The 19,817-nt window shown below is 46.7% G+C and overlaps 1 protein-coding gene across 9 annotated transcripts in view; it reads right to left on the bottom strand.

The window, feature by feature from the left end:
* The window catches only part of LCA5L (lebercilin LCA5 like), a 976,100-nt gene that overhangs the window by 839,443 nt on the left and 116,840 nt on the right, over positions 1–19,817 (bottom strand). For 8 of the 9 annotated variants that reach the window (XR_013599756.1, XR_013599757.1, XR_013599755.1 and 5 more), the window contains exon 3: positions 18,465–18,973. Coding sequence is in view for 6 of the 9 variants with exons in the window: in XM_078656827.1 (XP_078512953.1) it covers positions 18,465–18,973 (509 nt within the window). In the remaining 3 variants the exon portion in view is untranslated. Of the gene's footprint in view, positions 1–18,464; positions 19,022–19,817 lie in introns of all 9 variants that reach the window. The other variant, XM_078656825.1, reaches the window with a different exon arrangement.

Here is a 19,817-nt window from a genome sequence, read left to right as displayed (position 1 = left end):
TCTTCGTCCACTTTCTATATTTAAGATGATAGAATGGGTAAATCTGAGAGTCTGGTTACGGCGCCCTACCAACAGTCTTGTCCAAAGGCTAGTCTTTCTACTTTCTTAAGCCTTCAAACAGCGTACAACACACAGCTTCGGGTGCCTGTCAAATGCAGGGTACAAAATCATCATGGACCCCGACTTCGAGCATCTAGAAATATGGAAGGTGACCCCCTGAGGGGTGAAGATTCAGCCAGAAAGATCCAGGGCCCTCACATCAGAGACAAAAGAATGGCTAGTTTTGCTGATAACTCTTTCCTTGACAGGTATTTATTCGCTTGCCACGTCTTAACGAAGAATAATACCATGTTAACATCCCAAAGCTTAGAGTAGCTGGGTTGCAGTAGTAGCGACAGACAGATACCTCTCATGAGCTTGCCAACAAACGGGTGCTGTGCCCACTGCTTCCCCTCGCACCGGGGCATGGCCTGCCGAAATCGCGGATCTGTAGGAATTGATAGTGTGGTATGCAAACCTTCAGAAGGCAGGAAGTTCAGGATGTAGACCACTTAAATAAATTAATCGATATTTGTAAAGTGCGAACAACTCCACGGGATCTTGATCTTTCTTAAGGCACCAACCCACCCACCTGGGCCAGGTTGATCTGTAGCGCTTGTTGGTGCCATCTGCCCACGCTGCTGCCAGAATCTTTTGAACTTCTCTTGGTAGGTCACAGAGTCTCCAACGCTGCCGGAAATTCACCAGGCCATGAGTGGCATCCGGTTCTGTAGGATCAGAGGATGGGAACCTCCCTGGGGATGCCAAAGGATATTCTGCTCTTGGGGTAGAAGGTTTGGAGAATCCCAGGAAAGTTCCAGAAGAACTGGAAACCATACTTGAGACCTCCAATAGGGAGTGATCGCTTGCTGTCTGAGGACCTGCGCTGATAAGAACACTATAATGGCAAACAGAGGGAATGCATAACGACCCCTTCGACCAATCTTGGAGGAAAGCATCCGTGGCTGCTGCCAGGGGATCCGGCTTTCAGTTGAAAATTTTGGGACAATGATTGTCTACGTGAGAGGCAGAAAGAGACAGGCCAAAAACAGACCCACACAGATTGCAGTCTCTGGAAGACTTGAGGGTCCTGCTGCCAGAGGATCATGTCTTTCCATGCCCTGGAGCACCAGTCCGCAATCACATTGGATGCCCCGGGAAGGTATTTCGCCGACACGGAGACATTGCGGTTGAGGCAAAATGTCCAAAACTCCTTGGCCATGTACGCTAGTGCCTTGCACTTGGTGCCGCCCAGGTGGTTTATATATCAGACTGCTGAGACATTGTCTATTTTGAGAAGTACGCTGCAGCTGACCGTGTCCTTGGTCCAAAACTTGATGGCAAAAAAGCCCACCAATAGTTCTAGGCAATTGATGTGGAGAAGTTGCTCGTCTGTAGACCACATTCCTCCTGTAAAGGAGTCCCCGCAGCGAGCTACGAGCCTGATTTGCTGATGTCAGACTCTATAATCAAGTCTGGGGCAGAGCCAAATATGGCATGCCCGTTCCAGGCCTCCCTATGGTCTAACTACCACCACCACATCTCTAGCCTCACTTCCTCTGGGAGTGGGACCTGCTCCGTATACTGCAGGCCCTTCCTCAGGTGGACGGCTTTGAGAAGTTGGAGGGCCCTGTAGTGGAAAGGGCCCAGAAAGATGGCCTGTATAGAGGACGACAGGAGACCCACTATTCTAGCGATCTGCCGCAGAGAAGTAGTTTGCCTGGCTTGGGTTCTCCTGAGTTTCCTTCGAATCTTTGAGATCTTCCTGGCTGGTAAACTTAAGGTTTTGTTCACTGAGTCTATGATGAACCCCAGAAAAGTAGTTAGACCCTCCAGTGTAAGGAGAGACTTCTTTTTGTTGATAACCAGGCCCAGTCCTTGCAGCAAGGCTACCCCCGTCTGTAGTTGCTCTGTCAGCAACGTCAGGGACTGAGCCAAGAGGAGGAGGCCGTTGAGGTAAGTGAGGAGGTGGAACCCCCGAGCTATGAGGTACTCCACCACAGGCTTGAGGACCTTGGACGCACCAAGGAGCGGAGGATAGCCCGAAAGGGAGGGTAGTGAACTCGTATGCCTGTCCCTTCCACAGAAATTAAAGAAACCGGCAGTGAGGGGGACAATCGGGAACACCAAGTATGCGTCTTTTAGGTCTAGACGCACCATCCAGTCGTTTGGGTGCAAGAGTTGCCCCAGCAGGTGGATTCCCTCCATTTCTAAATGGTGGTAAACCAAACAGCTGTTGAACTCCCTTAGGTTTATGGCCGGGCTTTGGACCCCATCGGACTTGTCCACTAAGAAAAAGTTGCTTAGGAAACCCAGTCTGTAGAGGGAGGCATGGGCAATCGCCCCTTTGCGTAGTAAGTCCATCACCTTCTGGTCTAGCAGGGCTGTTTGGGCTTCTAAAAGGAGGAGAGGTAGTGGGCCACCCCCTGGACTGGACACCCGTAGAATTCTTTATGGAAACCCTTGATGGTTTGGAGAACCCATCTGAGGTAATAACCTCTCAATTGCGTGTAAAAAAAGCCAACCTGCCCCCTACTTGTGACTGTGAGGAAAGGCAAAGTCTTACCTGGCTGGGCCTGGAAGCGACCCCTGGCGGTGCCTCTGGAGCCTCAACCCCTGTAGTTTCTTCTGGATTGAAAGAACTCTCCTTGCTTGGATTGCTCCTGCGTGTTCTTGAAGTTCCTGCCAGGGTCTTGGGTATAGAAGCGGCCGGTCGAGCGCCCCCCGCCACGGCCGGCCCCAACGAAAACGTTCAGGTGGAAAACCCTCTTTATAGAGGCTTGCGTCTTGTCCAAGGTGGTAATTGTGGCCACAAATTTGCTCAATTCCTTGACAAATGGCTCCCCGTAGAGCCTCCCTTGAGCCACTGCGCCTGCCTATGAGGAAGCGAGGTCACCATGTTTGGGGTCAACCTTTAGCAGACGGGCACGCCGTCTCGCAGTTGAGAGGGCGCAATTAGCGTTACCCTGAAACACTATGGAGCGATGAGCCCAGCCTGACACAGTCTCGGGAAAGAGAGGAGAATTAGAAGCCTTAGTTTCCTCAGCGTGGTCCAGGATCTTGGTGAGAGGGGCACAGGCGTGCGGGAGCTTACCCTGGCACACACTCCAGGACCTATCAATCCCTTTCTTGGGGTCACAGATGTACTTTAGCAGAAACATGGCCATTCTGGGTTCCATCTCAGGAGTGAGCACCACATTACCCGCAAGGGCGGGGCGGGCATTCCACCTTAAGGCAGACTCTAACCTCCTTCTCCAGGGGCCTCCTAAGTTGAGTCGCTACGAACTGGGCAACCTTGTCTCCAGGAACACATTCCGTGGAACGTGGGTGCAAGAGGTCCTCAGGGACCAGCATGTCTGAAGGGGATTCTGCACCGCCCGCAAGGGGAACCAGGGCCTGGAGGGGCCCGCTTCATCCGTGGATTCGCTGGGGGACTCGTCGCCTGTGTCCCCCCCCCCTCGCGATGACAAGAGGGGAACATCGCTCAGTGCGTCAGGGGGATTGAGAGAAGGGAGGGCTAGGCCTTCTGAAGGTGTTCAAAGGTGCCAACATCAATGGCTGAATCAGATTTGCACTTGCCGGCGCATTTAAGGGAGGGGGGTTCCACTAGGAGGGGAGTTGTCAGCATATGCATATGCGATTTCCATGAGGCGCCGATCAAAGGGGCCCATGGTCGCTGTGACTGCCTGATGAATGGAGGCATCTACCGCCTTGTAGAACTACTCGTCTAGGGGGAGGACCTGTAGGGACTCCTCCTCGAGTTAGTCCTCCATGACCTCTGCAAGGGGCCTCACCAGTTAGGAAAATAATAATAAGAAGAAGAAGAAAGAGGGGTGGGGGGCTTACTAGTCACCTCACTGCCCCACGAAACCTGGCAAACCTCAGGTTCTTATGACTTTGGCGGCTGTGGCAAGCCCTGAATTTGGTCGCGCAGGCGTAAATACTGGGCACAAGCTCCCCTGGGGCGGACTCACCCCTATAAATGAGGGTATCCTGGACGTCTGGGCTGGGCAGCCAAAGAAGGCAGGTACTATCTTGCTAGGAGCACCTTGGATTACCAATATGAGAGGCACAGAATTACCGGCCTGTTTTAGAGACAGGCGTCAAGCTGCTCTAATTACCAATTCTGAGGCACAGAGTTACAACCGCTATTCAGACGGGCGTCAGTTTGCCTAAATTAAGCGTCTCGGCTTCCAGGCGGCTCGAGGCAAAGGCAGAGGCTCAGCGGGAATGCGTTGCTGTCAGATTTGAAACTATCAGGAAAAGCACGTCACCCGTGGAGCAACGAGACACGGTTTGCACCGTACACGCACCGCCTAGCGGCACCCGGCCGAGTCTTCTGACGGTGCTGCGCATGAGAGACGTTCCTGCGGCACTGGTAAACGCTGCGCACCGCTGCGCAATAGTAGCAAAGGCTCAAGAGGCATTCAAACTAGAGATGAAACACCAATAAGTTCACAAGAATAAGAGGAGAAAAAAATCACAAAAAAAAAAATTGTTGACTTAACTGCTGGAGAGCATGAAAAGAAAGAGGACGTATTTCAGAAGCCCTGTGCCTTTTAGGGAGTCTAAGACGGTTGATTGGTCCTCCTTTTTGGTGACCTTTCTCTACGGTTCATGGGAAAGATAGTTTTTTACGTTAAAATTAAACACTGCTGGAGATGGAAATAAAAGAAAGTAGAGCATGATCCCCTCCTCCGGTCCTACCATAGAATAAGGGGCCGATTCCGATCTTGGTCGGAAGGGCACCGAATCGGGTTTGGCATTAGCGGACCTGATTCAGAGGCTGAATTTCCGTCCGAGTCGTACACGGGTCCGGACGTCGAAGTACGATGCGAACAAGCGTGAAATCCCCGTCCAAATCGTTTCAGAGTCCGACCCGCTCCGTACAATTCGGTCACAAGCAACTGTGGCGCGCAATGGAGACTTTTCACGACCGAGCTAGTACGATGCTCGATTCTGACAGCCGGATCGAGCCGGAGCGTCCGGCTCGCAATAGCTCCCGGAGTTGGACTTCGGGGGACTGCGTCGGACCCCCTGTTACCCGCAGCCTTACGACTCGGACACAGGGGGAGACCAATGGGTCTCCCCAACACAGGCATGTACGGTGCGGATGGCACCAACGCTTACCCACTGTAGGGGGTGCACTTGTCCGAGACATATCCATTCAGTCAATGGGAGCCCATGTACGCGTCGTACGACCGGCTCCCATTGACTTCTATGGGCGTCCGACCGAACCGAGTAGGACAGCATACGGCCGCATCATACTCGCTCGGTCGGACTGCAGGAGTCCGGATCGGTCGGACTGCAAAAGTCCCGATCGGTCGGAAAACACCCCGGATCCGGCTCGGTCGGAGTGCTTTCCGATCCAGATCGGAATTGGCCCCTTAATGTTTACCTCATTTTAACTATTAATCCACTGCTCGATAGACAATCTAAATTTCCTTTTAGGTGAATTAAAAGCTAATTAATTCCATAACATGCTCAAATATACTAAAGTCTCTAATCTATGACATCGACAGCACCATAAGCAAAACAGTTTCATATTATTTTTCCTTTCCTATAAGAGTTCGTAAATGGTATTAAAATTTACCTCTAGCTGAATAAAAGCAGGTTGCTGCCATTTATAGTGTATTTTGAAAGCAAAAAATACTCCAGGCTCATTTTGGGAGTTGTGTTCATATTTTGATGTAACGTCACAATTTTATAACAAACTCAGAAAAAATACGAGACAGTGATTTGTTGGGAGGTTGAGGGAACTTTAGTTGAAATGTCGAGGCTGTGACAGGATAGTGTCCGTAGTCAGGCAGTGCATAACAGAGACGAGCAATGGGATCGGAGAGCGCATGGAGCCTGATTGTCACGCACACCGCCACCGCACCACAACCGAACGCCTTGCACAGACCCATGATCAAAATGGGTAGGAATGCCAAGTCGCAGACAAAACTGTCCTTCGAGCAACGATGCTCGAAACCCCAAGACGCAGCAGAGGCTGAAAGGGAACGCACACAATCTGCCGGATCAGAAGAACCTGGAACAGATATAAAGAGTTTACTTTTAGCTATGGAAAAAGGCCTGCAGGACAGTATGTGATCCCTTGGCACGAAAATTGACGCTTTGACATATAGAATGGACAGGTTGGCCTAGAGAATTGACATACATGCCGAACGACTGGACATGTCGGAGAGGCGGATCACCGAAGTGGAGGATGCGCACACCGAACTGGACGCGGACCACAAACAACTCAGTAAGCTAATACAATCTCTGCAGGACAAGACAGAAGATCTTGAAGCCCGCTCTCGGCGGTGTAACCTGCGCATCACGGGCCTGTCGGAGACGACCGCCACGGAGAACATGGAGCTATTTGTGGAAAAGCTTCTGATCACCCTACTTGGTGAAGGAGTTTTTTCACTAGGCCCACGCCCGAGACCTGGAGCCCCGCCACGCCCAATAATCGCGAAGCTGCTCAACTGCAGAGACAGAGACGCGGCCTTGCGCCTCGCAAGGGAGAAGAAGTCACTGCAGTTCAAAGGTTCGGAAATCTCGCTGTATCCGGAATTCACAGCCAAGGAGCAAGAGGCTCGAAAACACTTTGTCCCATTTAAGAGACAACTGCAAGATTTGGGTCTGGACTACGCTATGTTGTATCTGGCAAGGCTGCGAGTTAACTGACAAGGGAAACCCCACTTGTTCACAGACCCGAAGGCCCTGCAGCGGGCGCTTAAGGAGTGGTCGAGGGATCAGCGAAGAGACACTATCACTCAGCAGGCCGGAGACGAGAGAGACAACCCGCTGGATGAACTGGACTGAAGACAACCAGCATGTGAAGTAAGGAGGGGCACGGGGTGCAGTGTGGGAAGTCTGCACCTCCTCAGAGTCCTGTTTAGCTGGAACACTATGGCACTGGGGCAGGGCGACTGCCCAATGAAGATGGCTCTGGGAGGCAGCGGCCAGGTCTGTGTATATGTTCTGATCTGGGACTCATTATAATGACTGTTAGACAGGGGGGCAGATATATCTTCTTTACGGCATGCTGAACAAACTTTGCCACTGGATTCAAGCAAGCCAGGCTGAAGACGTCTGGAATGCCAGAAACCGGTCCTCTTGTCTGAACTGGGGTGGCAGAGTGGGCTAAAGAACGGTGATGGATTAAACCCAGATCTTTTGACTGGGTGTGAGTGTTTGATTGATTCAGATGCTCCGTCCATCACCACCCCCTTTTGTACCGCACAAACTTTGCACGGCGGGGGTGGAGAGGGGAGGCGATGGGCTATCCAGGTTGGTAACACATAGACTGGTCGCAACGCAACCTCCGCCCACGAGTGCTGATCACCCAAACTGTCCCCAAGGGGACAGAATGTTGAGGGAATTGGTAGGGGAGGGAGGGAGGGGTCACAGAATCTGCATGACCAGGTTGGGGGAGGTCAGCTGTGGGTGGGGGGTTGGGGAAGCTGAGGGACGTGCTCTGTTAATGGGGAGTTGTGTGGGGTGTTGTGTGGGGAGGTTGAGGGTTCAGTCCATAGTGGTTAGCGCAGTTATATGCCACAAGCGAGCATACACGATGTCCATTGATCAAAGGGATGGTGGGAATGGCTGATGCAGGCAACCCTGGACAGGGAGAATGCGTAAAAGCGCTCACGTGGAACGTCAGGGGATTAACAAAAACTGCAGGAAAGTTCTGAGCTACTTGCAAAGGCAGCATGTGGATGTGGAGCTCCTGCAGGAAACACATCTTCCGCAGTCCAGCAATATGTTGTAGAGGGTTGGAGGGGAATATCACATCAGCGGGCTTCACGACACATGCTAGAGGGGTACTCACATGGGTTAACCCCAAATCCAAATACACACTGGAACTGCTGAGGGCGGACCCGGAGGGGCGGTACGTTTTATCAAGGTGCAAGGGGCACGGGCTGGACTTAGTGCTAATGAACGTGTAAGCCCCAAACTATGATTGGCCGGAGTTCTATACATTTCTGGCAGTGACGACTCGTACTTACCGTAGTGCACAATTCTTGTGGGGTGGGGATTTCAACCTGGCACTTAACCCGACACTGGACAGATCGGCTGGCCCTGCCCATAGACCCACCACAGCTGTGCAAGTGTTAAATAGTGTCATGACTAGCATGGACTTGGAGAACGTGTGGAGAGCGCGAAATACAGCGCAGGGGGGTTATACACACTACTCACACACAAATTGATTATTGGCTGGCAACTGCCTCCCTGCTGGGGCAGCTTAGGGACTGTAGGGTCCTCCCGCGTACACTTTCCGATCACTCCCCGCTCCTGTTAGTGTTGGCTACTCCTAAGAAAATAATCCAGCCTTTTACATGGCGTTTCCCGCCCTACTCGCTCCTGGACCCACTTTTTAGGGGGGAACTGGCGGAAGCCATAGAAGTGTTCTTCGAGACTAACATTGGCAAAGTGGACAGCTTCCAAACAGTATGGGAGGCATTAAGGTCTATATAAGGGGTATAGCTATGTCCAAACACTCGGGGGTCCTCAGCTCCATCAGGCAAAGACTAGCCGATTTGGAGAAGCGCTTGGCACAGTTAGAAGAGCCGCGGGAGAGGGATGGTGGTACTATCTTGGAAGAAGAGATTAAGGCTCTGATTGCGGAATAAAATGAAGAAGCGGATAGGGAGATTAAAGATATGGGGCCAGATGTAGTTAGAATTGATTTACCGATTCTTAATTACCGAATTTTACCGATTCGGTAATTAAGAATCGGTAAATCAGAGGGGTGGAGATGTAGGTATTCCATATGTGCTGGAGTACCGAATCGGAACAATTCGGTATTTACCGATTCGGTAAATACCGCATCGGTAATGCCCATTCATTCCTATGGGCTTTGAAGCCCATAGGAATGAATGGGCATTACCGATTCGGTATTTACCGAATCGGTAAATACCGATTTTCACAAGGGTGCAGGGGGTGTCACTTTGATACCCTCTGGTCCCCCCAAAACAGGCTTGGGTGCCATGTGGCAGGCATACATGCCCTAAGGGCAGGTCTGCCTGTCATATGGCATAGGTGTGCATGCACACATGTGCATGCACACCGGAATCGGTATTTTACCATCAAATTGGATTTGATGGTAAAATACCGATTCGGTAAGGCTTGTGGGACTCAGATGAGTCCCACCTACATCTCAGATTTAGCTGCGGAGGTTTCTTCCCCTTTTATCTGAGGACCACAGGAAGCTGACTGTGCAGGCCCTGATTGGCTCGAGGCTAGATTATGCTAACATTCTTTACTTGGGCCTGCCAGAGTATCTGCTGCAGCGGCTCCAAGTGGTGCAGAACGCTGCTGCCAGAGCTATCTTTGGCTTGAACAGACGCGCCAGTGCAGCAGGCTTGCTGTAGACTTTGCACTGGCCTTCAATCCGAAAACGGATCGCCTTCAAGGCTTTGACCTTGGCCTACAAGGCCCTCCATGCGGTTGGAGCAAAGTACCTCCAAAAGAGACTCGCATTCTACCACCCGGCCCGTTCTTTGAGATCGGAATCCCTGTTCTTGGCGGTGGTCCCGCGAGTGAAGAGAGCTCGCCTGGGAGGTCGCTCCTTTGCATTATTGGCGCCACAGTTGTGGAACTCTCTGCCACTCACTCTTCGGGGAGCCACCAGCCTACTTGCTTTTAGAAAAGGTCTTAAAACCTGGTTGTTCACCCAGTAGGCTGTATTAATTTGGATCTGCCCTTTTATTTTTTGCTCCCTCTCTTTTATCTGTGTTATGTTATTGTGTTGTAGTCCTCCTTACTTAAAGCGCCGGGACACTCTTTTTGAGTAGCCGTGCGCTATACAAAAATAAATATAACATAACATAACATTTACCGAATCAGTAAAAATACAGATTCTGTATTTTACAGAATCGGTAAATTTACCGATTCTGTAAAATAATGCCCCTACATACCATTTCTGAAATACCGGTCGGTAACGGCCGAAAATACCGATTTTCGGCCGTTACCGACCAACCTACATCTGGCCCATGGAGAAGTACGCGATGGCCCGCATGTATGGAGAGAGTGATAGGCCAAGCTCGGTCCTCGCCAGAGTACTGAAGGGGAGGCGGGCAGGCCGCAGGTTTCGAGGGTGAAGGCAGATGAGGGAGTAGTCCTCACAGATGAGGCAGATATTGCACAGAGATCCCGGCAATACTACACCGACCTATACTCGTCCAAAAGTGGAGAACGAGATGAAGAAATTCTACACTACTTGCAGCAAATAGAGCTCCCCGTTCTCACGAACGTGCATAGGGAATTCTTAATGCTGCATATAGAGAAAGATGAAATTGTGGAGGCTCTCGCCGGCATGAGGTCGGGCAGTGCCCCGGGGGCGGATGGGCTCACGGTCGGATTTTATAAATCGTTTCAGGACATACTGCTGCCGCACCTGCTGACACTGTTCGACGATTTGTGTGTTTCGGGAAGCATGCCACTGTCAATATGAGAGGCGATCATGGTAGCTATTTCCAAGCACGGGAATGCACCCGACGAGTGTAGCTCATACGGCCCACTCTCCCTCCTAAACGTTGATACAAAGATATTCGCCAAAGTGCTGGCGAACCGGCTGGCGCTGTTGGCGCCGTTACTGGTCGCGCTGGAACAAACAGGATTCATCCTGAGCAGGAACCTTACATAGAACATACGTACAGTCCTTGGCACCATGCAGCACATTAAGCAGGACACGAAGGTGGTTGCAGTGTTCCTAGACATGGAGAAGGCCTTCGACTCAGTGGAATGGCCCTTCATGCGGCAGGTGTTAACAAGGATGGGGCTGGGAGTGCCGTTTCTGCATATGATAGGCACCCTGTACAACAGTTCAGAGAATGTGTGATTTGAAAATCACTAAGGACGCGCACATTTAACATGAAACCATGAGGTTTCTTCACATTTTCAACGTAGCTTGGTTATCTTTTTCCAATAAAGCCAGTCATGTCATTATTGACATCATCATTTGTTTTTATTCATTATCAAATGATTTTTCTTGTCAACAGTGTTTGTAGAAGTTCATTCAAAACATAAACATTTCATCGCATTACTTCATGCCCAATGCATTTCGGGTTATACAGGGTAACCCTTCGTCAAGGGCCTGGAAAATGAAAACATACAGGACCTTAGCGATCAGCAAACGAACCATAGACGGTTGAAATAACATAACATCTTCATTACATTACTTAAATGCATTGCATTACTTGCATATGTTAAATCTTAGCAAGTAGACCCTCATCAAAAAGGATTTCATACATAACATTATTAGATCTATCGAGCTATAATCACACGAACAATTGTTGCAAAATATCACCAGCTTTCTAGCTTGTGGAGAATATAGCATAAAAGTGCATGAAGCTGAGTGGAGGTGAGTTAACGTGCTGAATGAAAATGTATAGGATAAGCTAAACCAAAAGAAATGAGACAAACAAACTTACTGAAGAATAACACGCGAAGCTCTCGGCGTTTCAAACGCGGAAACGATCTGAGTGTCAAAGACCCAATCAGGAGGGGTGTAGTAGCCTTTTGGTATAGTCACGTGATATGGGGAGTTCGTAAACTAGTCCGGAATAAAAATGGCAATTGAACACTACGATAAATAAATCATCTATGGAGTTCGGCAGATAGAGTGGTATTTAGGCCAAACTTATAAGGCGCGGTTCGAGAACCGTATGAAATGAAAGACCCGCATGGTGATAGGTTAGCGATATAGATCACGTGGTTATCGGCCAGGAAGTGAACCTACAGTAGTTTGTTTACTTCTGACACACAGCAGTGCGAAGGTGCGATCGATGCGTCTATCGGTATGTGCCCCTGATGAGAAAAACGGAAAGCGTTCTGAGATAATTAATAAAAATAATAATAAACATAAAAGAATGTGGTTTAAAGAGACAAACAGTGTGAGCATGTCTGCTATTAAAGAATTATATTTGTCACATGTTCAATCGTAAGTATACATATGATACAGTATGCTATATCATGAACTAAAAGAAAATCAAATTCTTGGACTTGCTTCATCATTATATGCTATAATGGTGAGTAATCATCACATTGGCTAAAAACTGATCCATAGTCTGATCTACTGACATACTATTACGAGTCTCAAATGGATCTGGTGGGGAGCGAAGGGACCTCTGAGTTCCAAGTTGTGCTGCAAATATCAAAGAAAACATGACAATTCGATTCTGTCATTTATCCCTGTTGGTTAAAGGGCATTAAGTTTTTTAATCCAGAAAAATTCTGCCTGTAACCGTTGTTTCACCGGATCCATGTCACAGCGTTGTGGGAGTATCTCCAGTATGGTGAATTTCAGTTGTGCTATTTGATGATTCCTTTCTAGCCAGTGAGTTGCCACGGCTGATTTCATATTCTTTGTGCGAATGTTACTTTTATGTTCGGACATTCTTATTTTTATCTTTCTTTCTGTCTGACCGACATATTTTGCCACATGGGCATTTGATGGCATATATCACATTCTTAGAATCGCAGGTACCAGTATATTGTAGATCTATTTTGTGGCCTTGCGGGGGGTGGCATGCATTTGTTTACGGTTATTACATTGTTGCAATGTTTGCAATTTAAGCATTTTGACATGCCTTTATGTTGAATTTTAATGACTTTTTTGCTGGTTAGAACCTCCCTAAGGTTTCTTGATCTTTTGAATGCAAAAGTTAATTGGTCACTATATAGATTTTTTAAGTCTGGTTCATCTTTGACAAGCGACCAATGATGGTTGATAATTCTCTTGATTTTTTTGGCAGTTGTTGAAAATTTTAGGACACATACTGTTTTTTGTTCCTTGGTTTGTACTACGGGTGTCAAGGGCTCTCTCTTGAGTATTTAGCCACTTTTCTGAGTGATTGCTCAAGGATCTCTTTAGGATATCCACGAGAGAGATATTGATGTTGTTGTTCTTCAATGGTTTGTTCCAGAAGGCGTATGTCAGAGGTGATTCTTTTTAGTCGAATGAATTGGGATGTCGGAAGATGTTTCTTTAGGGTTTCAGGATGAAAACTTTGAAAAAGTAAACAGGAGTTTCGATCTGTGGTCTTTTTGTATACTTGAGTTTGTAGCTGTTGGTTGATGATGGTGATTTGTACATCTAGAAATGAAATTGTTTCCTTGTCCATGGTGTGGGTGAATTTGATTCTAGGGTTCAGTTGATTGAGTTCAGTGATTTTGGTGAGTAGTTGTTCCTTTTCTCCTCTCCAAATCAAGAAGAGATCATCGATATATCTCTTGAAGATCACTAGATGTTCTTTCCAGTTATTGTTGTTTAGAAGGTCATCGTGTTCGAATTTTGACATAAACAAATTTGCGTATGAGGGGGCCCCCCCCAAAGCCCATTGAAGTGCCATTACATTGGTTATAATATTTGTTATTCCATTCAAAGTAGCTGTGATATAGCGCGAAGTGCATCAATTCAATAAGGAAAACTTTATTGGCTTCGCATTCTTCATCTTGAAGTAAGTTCCATTCAAATGCTTCAAGGCCTTCATTGTGAGGAATTGATGTGTATAGTGATACAACGTCAACTGTGCATAACCAATATTCAGTGTTTACGTCAAGTTGAATAGTTCTAAGCATATTGAGAAAAGCTGTCGTGTCTTTTATGTAGGTTTGTCTCTTTTGTACAATCGGCTGTAAGTAACAATCTATGTATTTGCCAATACTGTCTGATATTGACCCGCAGGCTGATACGATGGGTCTGAAGGGTGGTTTTTCAATGTCTTTATGAATTTTTGGTAGCATATATACTTTTGGTCTGCGTGGGTATTTGGTTTCCAAAAATTTAAATGTTTTCTCATCAATCCATTTCATTTCAAGCGCATGCTCTAAGATTTGTATGAGTGTTCTTTGGTATTCTTCAGTTGGATCACTATCCAAAGGTATATAGGTGTTTGCATCATTCACATGTTGGTTGACACTGTTCTGGTAAAAGGTGGTATCCATAATGATGAGAGCCCCACCTTTATCAGCTCCCTGAAATGTAAGATCTGGATCTTTGGATAAGTTGATAATAGTGCTTAATTCTGTTTTTGACAAGTTGCTTTTGGTGTTGTTGTTAAAGTTGATTTTTTGTATGTCAGAAAATATTGATCTTTCAAATACTTCTATGGTCTTGTGTGAGTATGGTGCACAAAATGTACTCTTAATTAATGTAATGAAGAGGTTATGTTATTTCAACCGTCTATGGTTCGTTTGCTGATCGCTAAGGTCCTGTATGTTTTCATTTTCCAGGCCCCTGACGAAGGGTTACCCTGTATAACCCGAAATGCATTGGGCATGAAGTAATGCGATGAAATGTTTACGTTTTGAATGAACTTCTACAAACACTGTTGACAAGAAAAATCATTTGATAATGAATAAAAACAAATGATGATGTCAATAATGACATGACTGGCTTTATTGGAAAAAGATAACCAAACTATGTTGAAAATGTGAAGAAACCTCATGGTTTCATGTTAAATGTGCGTGTCCTTAGTGATTTTCAAATCACACATTCTCTGAATTACTTAAGGCACTGCTAGGCACAGTGTGACAAGGATCGCGCCTCAAGCTTCTTTTGAAACTTTCTTTAAATCAGGAGTGCACAGAGATAACAATAACCTAACCCTGTACAACAGTCCCACGGCGAGGGTACGTCTTGGTAACCTGGTCACAGATTCCTTTCCTATAGGCAGAGGGACACGCCAGGGATGCCCGCTATCCCCCCTGCTATACACCCTGGTAGCCGAACCATTAGCCTGCGCACTGCGGGAATACCACGGACGCGAGGGCATAGGCTTCCCTACATACAAGATAGTGGTATCCATGTACGTGGATGATACCTTGTTATACGTCTGTGACCCGGAAAATAATTTAACTGCGGTGCTCCGTGAAGTGGTACATTTCGGTGCGCTTTCCGGTCTAAAGGTGAACTGGGCGAAGTCCCTGGCCTTTCCCCTGACCCCGGTCACGCAGGAATTTGACATGGAGTTTCCACTGCATTGGACCACAGACGCGATTAGGTATCTGGGTATACGACTGCACACCGATTCCGAGATAATGATCAGAGAGAATTACGGTGTGGCCGTTAGTAAATTAGAGGACGATGTCAAAGCCTGGTGTAGGCTCCCGCTCTCTCTTCTGGGTCGCATTTCCGTCATAAAGATGGTAGTGCTCCCGAGGATGCTGTTTTTGTTCACAAATTTCACGATGGTGCTACCCCGTGTATTCTTCCAAAGACTAACCCAAATAATGATAAAACTCACGTGGGCGGGCAAACAACCAAGGGTGCGGTGGAAGATCCTCACGTTGCTGTACAGAAGGGGGGGCCTGGGAGCCCCGGAGCTTTACTACAGGGTGGCGCAGGCATCGCACATGCATACTTGGGTGCACGGAGACGTGCATATCCCGCATGTTCGCATGGAGAAGCTGTTCGCGGACCCACTTCTTTACCGGCGACTATTTTCAAGGCTGTTGATCGAAGGACTGGAATAATAGACTCCATCGCAGCCACCAACCACGCTTGGCACAGTCTCCTGCAGCACCAGGGAGGGGTCTTGTTGTACTCACCAAGTATGTCGGTGGAATGAACCCAGTGGCTGGCCCCATGCAGAGACAAGGGAGTGATAAGTGCTCTACATCAGCTAAACATTAAGCAGACAGGGGACCTAATCCGGGACGAGAAGGTGAAGACCTGGGATCAAGTCAGTGAGACAGGAGGGGCGGGTTCACTTCTACAACGTTTCCAATACCATAGGGTACGCAGGGCCCTTTTGGAATTGCTGGGGGAAGACCTTGCGGAACCGCCAGAGGTCCCTGAACTCACCTATGTAATTAAGGCCGAGTCTTCAAGGAAACTGGGGACGAATCTCTATAAAATAGCAGTGACCCACAGGGGAAACCAATACACAGCCACTAGACTGGCATGGCAAAGAGACTTGCAGACTCCGCTAGACGATGACATGTGGGGCTACTGCTGCGTGAGCACCAGGCGGATTTCACTAAATGGCAAACATAGGTTGGTGCACTTTAAATTCATTAATAGGGTGTACTATACCCCTGAACGCCTGCACAGATATGGCCTCCGGGAAGATGCAGAGTGCGAAAGGTGCCATGCATTAGCAGCTGATTTTCTACACCTGGCGTGGCTGTGCCCGAGAATACAGACTTACTGGGAGGAGGTCTTCAGGGAACTGAGCAAGATAGTGGAAGTTGAGTTGGCCCCAGACCCCGCGCTAGCGCTTCTGGGTTATTCCAGAAAGTTGCCCAGGGCCGCGCGTAGGCTAGTAGACATGGGCATGCTTATAGCTAAATGAGTGGTGGCCCTATGTTGGATGAGAGGACCAACGCCCACGGTTAAACGCTGGACACAAGACATGTTGTACTGCTGCACACAGTCTTGAAATTACAGTGAGTTGCTGCCTCCTCTGAGCCATCTGAAGAACTTCTGGGGACTGTTCCAAACGCATATGGTAGGCAGGGAGGCGGGGGAGGAAGCAGAGGAATCTACTAGCAGTGGGGGGGAGGAAACACTTCACGATGCGGGCTGAGAAAAATGTTGATTGCAATCTGAAGTACCTGTGGGGAATAACTGCTAGGAGAGGACGATGGTGGGAGGGGTTTCTTACCTGTTTTTCAGGGTTATTGAAGGATGATTTCTTGGGAGGGGGGGCATGTTCCACTAGGCTGATAAGACACCGATGAGGGCATTGAACGCCGCCTGCCCAATGTTGGGTTGTTGGCTGAATGGCTGTGTAACGTTCAAAAGGCGGGCATGGGTCCGACAGCACTGAAGCGCTGCACTGTGTATGTTTAATCGGGAGGGAGGTTTTTTTTTAATGATGGTTGTGATTATGACTCGCAAAATTTAATAAAACTTTTAAAAAATAAAATGAGAAAAAGAAAAAACTTACGTTGAAATGTCATTAGTGTGAGATGACTGATTAAGTGGTTCAATGCACACTAAGTGTAAATTGAAATAATAACATTCAAGAGATTTAGGCGCTGCAAGAATTCCCATTCTTCAACACGCTATTAGTATTTAGTAAAGTAGTGGAAGAGTGAGATAAGTGTATGAGGACACAGAAGAAATGGACATTAAACATCACAGTGAAGTAAAAAAGAATAATTGGCCAAGTGGCAATTTGCTACTAGTGTTTTTGCAACCAGTAAGCATTTTTACAAACCAACCTATGTACTAATAGGTTGGTTAGTAAAGTTTTGATTCCGAGTGGGTCCTAATTCGACCAACATCATGAATATTAATGCAGTAGGTTGCAATTCCGATTGGTGACTAGCACAGGAAGTGCGATCACTGAACACCATATCTGTGACCTACTTTAAATAACGTAATTCTTTTTCCTTTTAAATGCAGCATGTTTTCGTAAAGGAATTTGGTACCCTGAACCACAGTTTACTCTCCAACAATTATTTTTTGTATTCACAATAGGAAGTGGTCGGTAATAGTTATATGCTGGCTGATGAAACAGAGCTGAATGAGAAGGAATGTATTGTGAGCAGGAGTGTGGTTGAGAACATGGGTGAGGCTGACTAGAAAAGGAGAGCTGGGTGTTCATGATGTCAAATGGGGAATGGGCGGTACAGGATAGTGATGTTTACAGATATGACATGGGGACTTTATTTTACCAGAGATCTTATCTTAACATGCTCTGGCATATTTTGAGACTTTTTTGTAACTGTAGATTTAATTGCCTTTTCATGTAGTTTCACTCTGCTCTTATCTTCCTTTGCGTTGTGAGCAAAGGGTATACACTATATTCTGATAGTCCCTTTTTATTTGCAGTGAATGTTGATGTATATTTCAGAATGTTTACTGAGGGAGGACACTGTTCGAGCTCGAGACAGCTCTGAAGTGGTTGCTAGAGCGGGAGTAGTGTCGGATACTGACTACCACAGAGGAATAAACATTGTTACTTCTTCATTCTATACCTCAAAAAGCTATTTAAAACACTTTGCAAAAGAAATTTGAATACCATAACATGTCAAGCAAAAAAGATGATGGTTATTTAGCGCAAAATGAAAAGGCACAGAGGATTCTTAAAATCAACAATATGACAAGTAATATGGCCATGGTTAGAATTAAAACAAGATAGGATTAAGGTGCCATAATATGCGATATGGGAGGAAACTAAAATCGTATAACATCATATCCAGAAAATCCCAAGAATTATACAATACACAATTGATGTGTTTTTATACACCCATGTCATACCCCTTTCTCTCTGGAGCAGACTAAGTGTAGCTACAACAGCCAATAGAACTTGATGAATTAAGGTTTGGTATGAGGACTTTGAATGTAAAAAAAAAATCCCAGACCATGTGGCATTAGTACTGATTATTTTAAACCTACTTGAGTTTTTTAACAGTCCTGTTTGGGGAAAACAACCTTCCCCTGAGATTACAAGGTTACTCCTAGTGAAAAGCCCATTTACCTTTATTCTGTGCTCGTCAGCCTCCAGTTGTCTAGAAAGATCTAATAATCTCACACTAAGCTCTCCCCGTTCTTCTAGCCCCTTGTCTTCAGAAAGTTTCTGCAACTTTTGCAAACAGTCCTTTGTTCTTAACAACTCCGCATCTGCTTCCTTAAGCTTTCTTGATGCATTCCTCTCTTGTTCCTGAGACTTCTTCAGTAGTCCTCTTAGTATCCGTACCTCACTATTATGTTGTGTTATAAGCTGATGCAAGTCATTTTCGGTACTTTCAAACTTTCCTAGTGCTTTAATATGCCTTAGCTGAAGCCTTTTTAAAATCTTGTTCTCCATGTCTATGGCTTCGAGCTTCTGCTGCTGCTCATAGAGTTCATTTTTAAGCTCTTTGATACGACGAAGTCTTGCTGATAATATACGTTGTGCCACAACATCCTTTTCACCACCGATCTGATGGTACTTTAGACGAGTGCTCTTCCATGACTGAGTTTTTTTCCACGAATATCTCATGCCTCCTGCAGGAATGGCAAAATACAATCCAAATCAATTTTCCGAATTTATGCCTGGTATAAAAATAAAATACCTTTATAAACAGAAAAATACAGAAACACTTTCCATGTGTGGCTAATGCCACTATTTGTACAGTAAACTAGCCAGCAACCACTGGGAGACATAAGAGTTTCTCAGCTAAATAAGATAATGAAAAATGTCCTGGCATTCGTAACAGAACGTTTTAATTCTATTAAGCACAAGGAGGCAAGGACTAAGCCATTCTTTCTTCGCTTTAGTAAACAGCAGTCATCTTGAAGATTCACAACAAAAAAGTCATTTCCCATAACACCTAGGTAAAATACGAAAATTCAATCATCCAATCAGGAAGCAGAATATCCTTCATATGCTTCTGTCCTCTCTCACTCGTCATCTTTCTTCCTGTGACCAAAGCCAGCAATGGAAAACTTTGCTCCTGTTTGGCCAACTCCGATCCTCCAAGAACCCAATGGATTAAGCTTAAATCACCGAGTTTCTCATAGCTGAACCAAAAAAACAATACAACCAGTAATAATACAAGGCACTGGAAAAGACAAACTGTTCTACTAGAACTTCCCCTCATGACAAATATTTAACAGAATTGAAAAGCATAGTACTTACATCCAAAGAATCACATCCTATATCTCTGGGTGGGCAATGAACACAGAGCGCTGGGTAGATTAATACTCGCCTCTGTATGCTTAACAGAATTGAAACTTTCCATTAAGAATGCTAGGAAATGTTTCATTCTATACCAGGACCCAGAGGCAAGGATTATACCAGTTTAAAGCTTATCTATCACTAGAGCCGCCATGGAGGGCATTGGTTTGA

The sequence above is a fragment of the Lissotriton helveticus genome, chromosome 8, assembly GCF_964261635.1.
Source record: "Lissotriton helveticus chromosome 8, aLisHel1.1, whole genome shotgun sequence".
Classification (NCBI taxonomy): Eukaryota; Metazoa; Chordata; class Amphibia; order Caudata; family Salamandridae; genus Lissotriton; species Lissotriton helveticus.
Note: the sequence above shows the minus strand (reverse complement) of the source record. Positions and strands in the feature narration are given on the sequence as shown.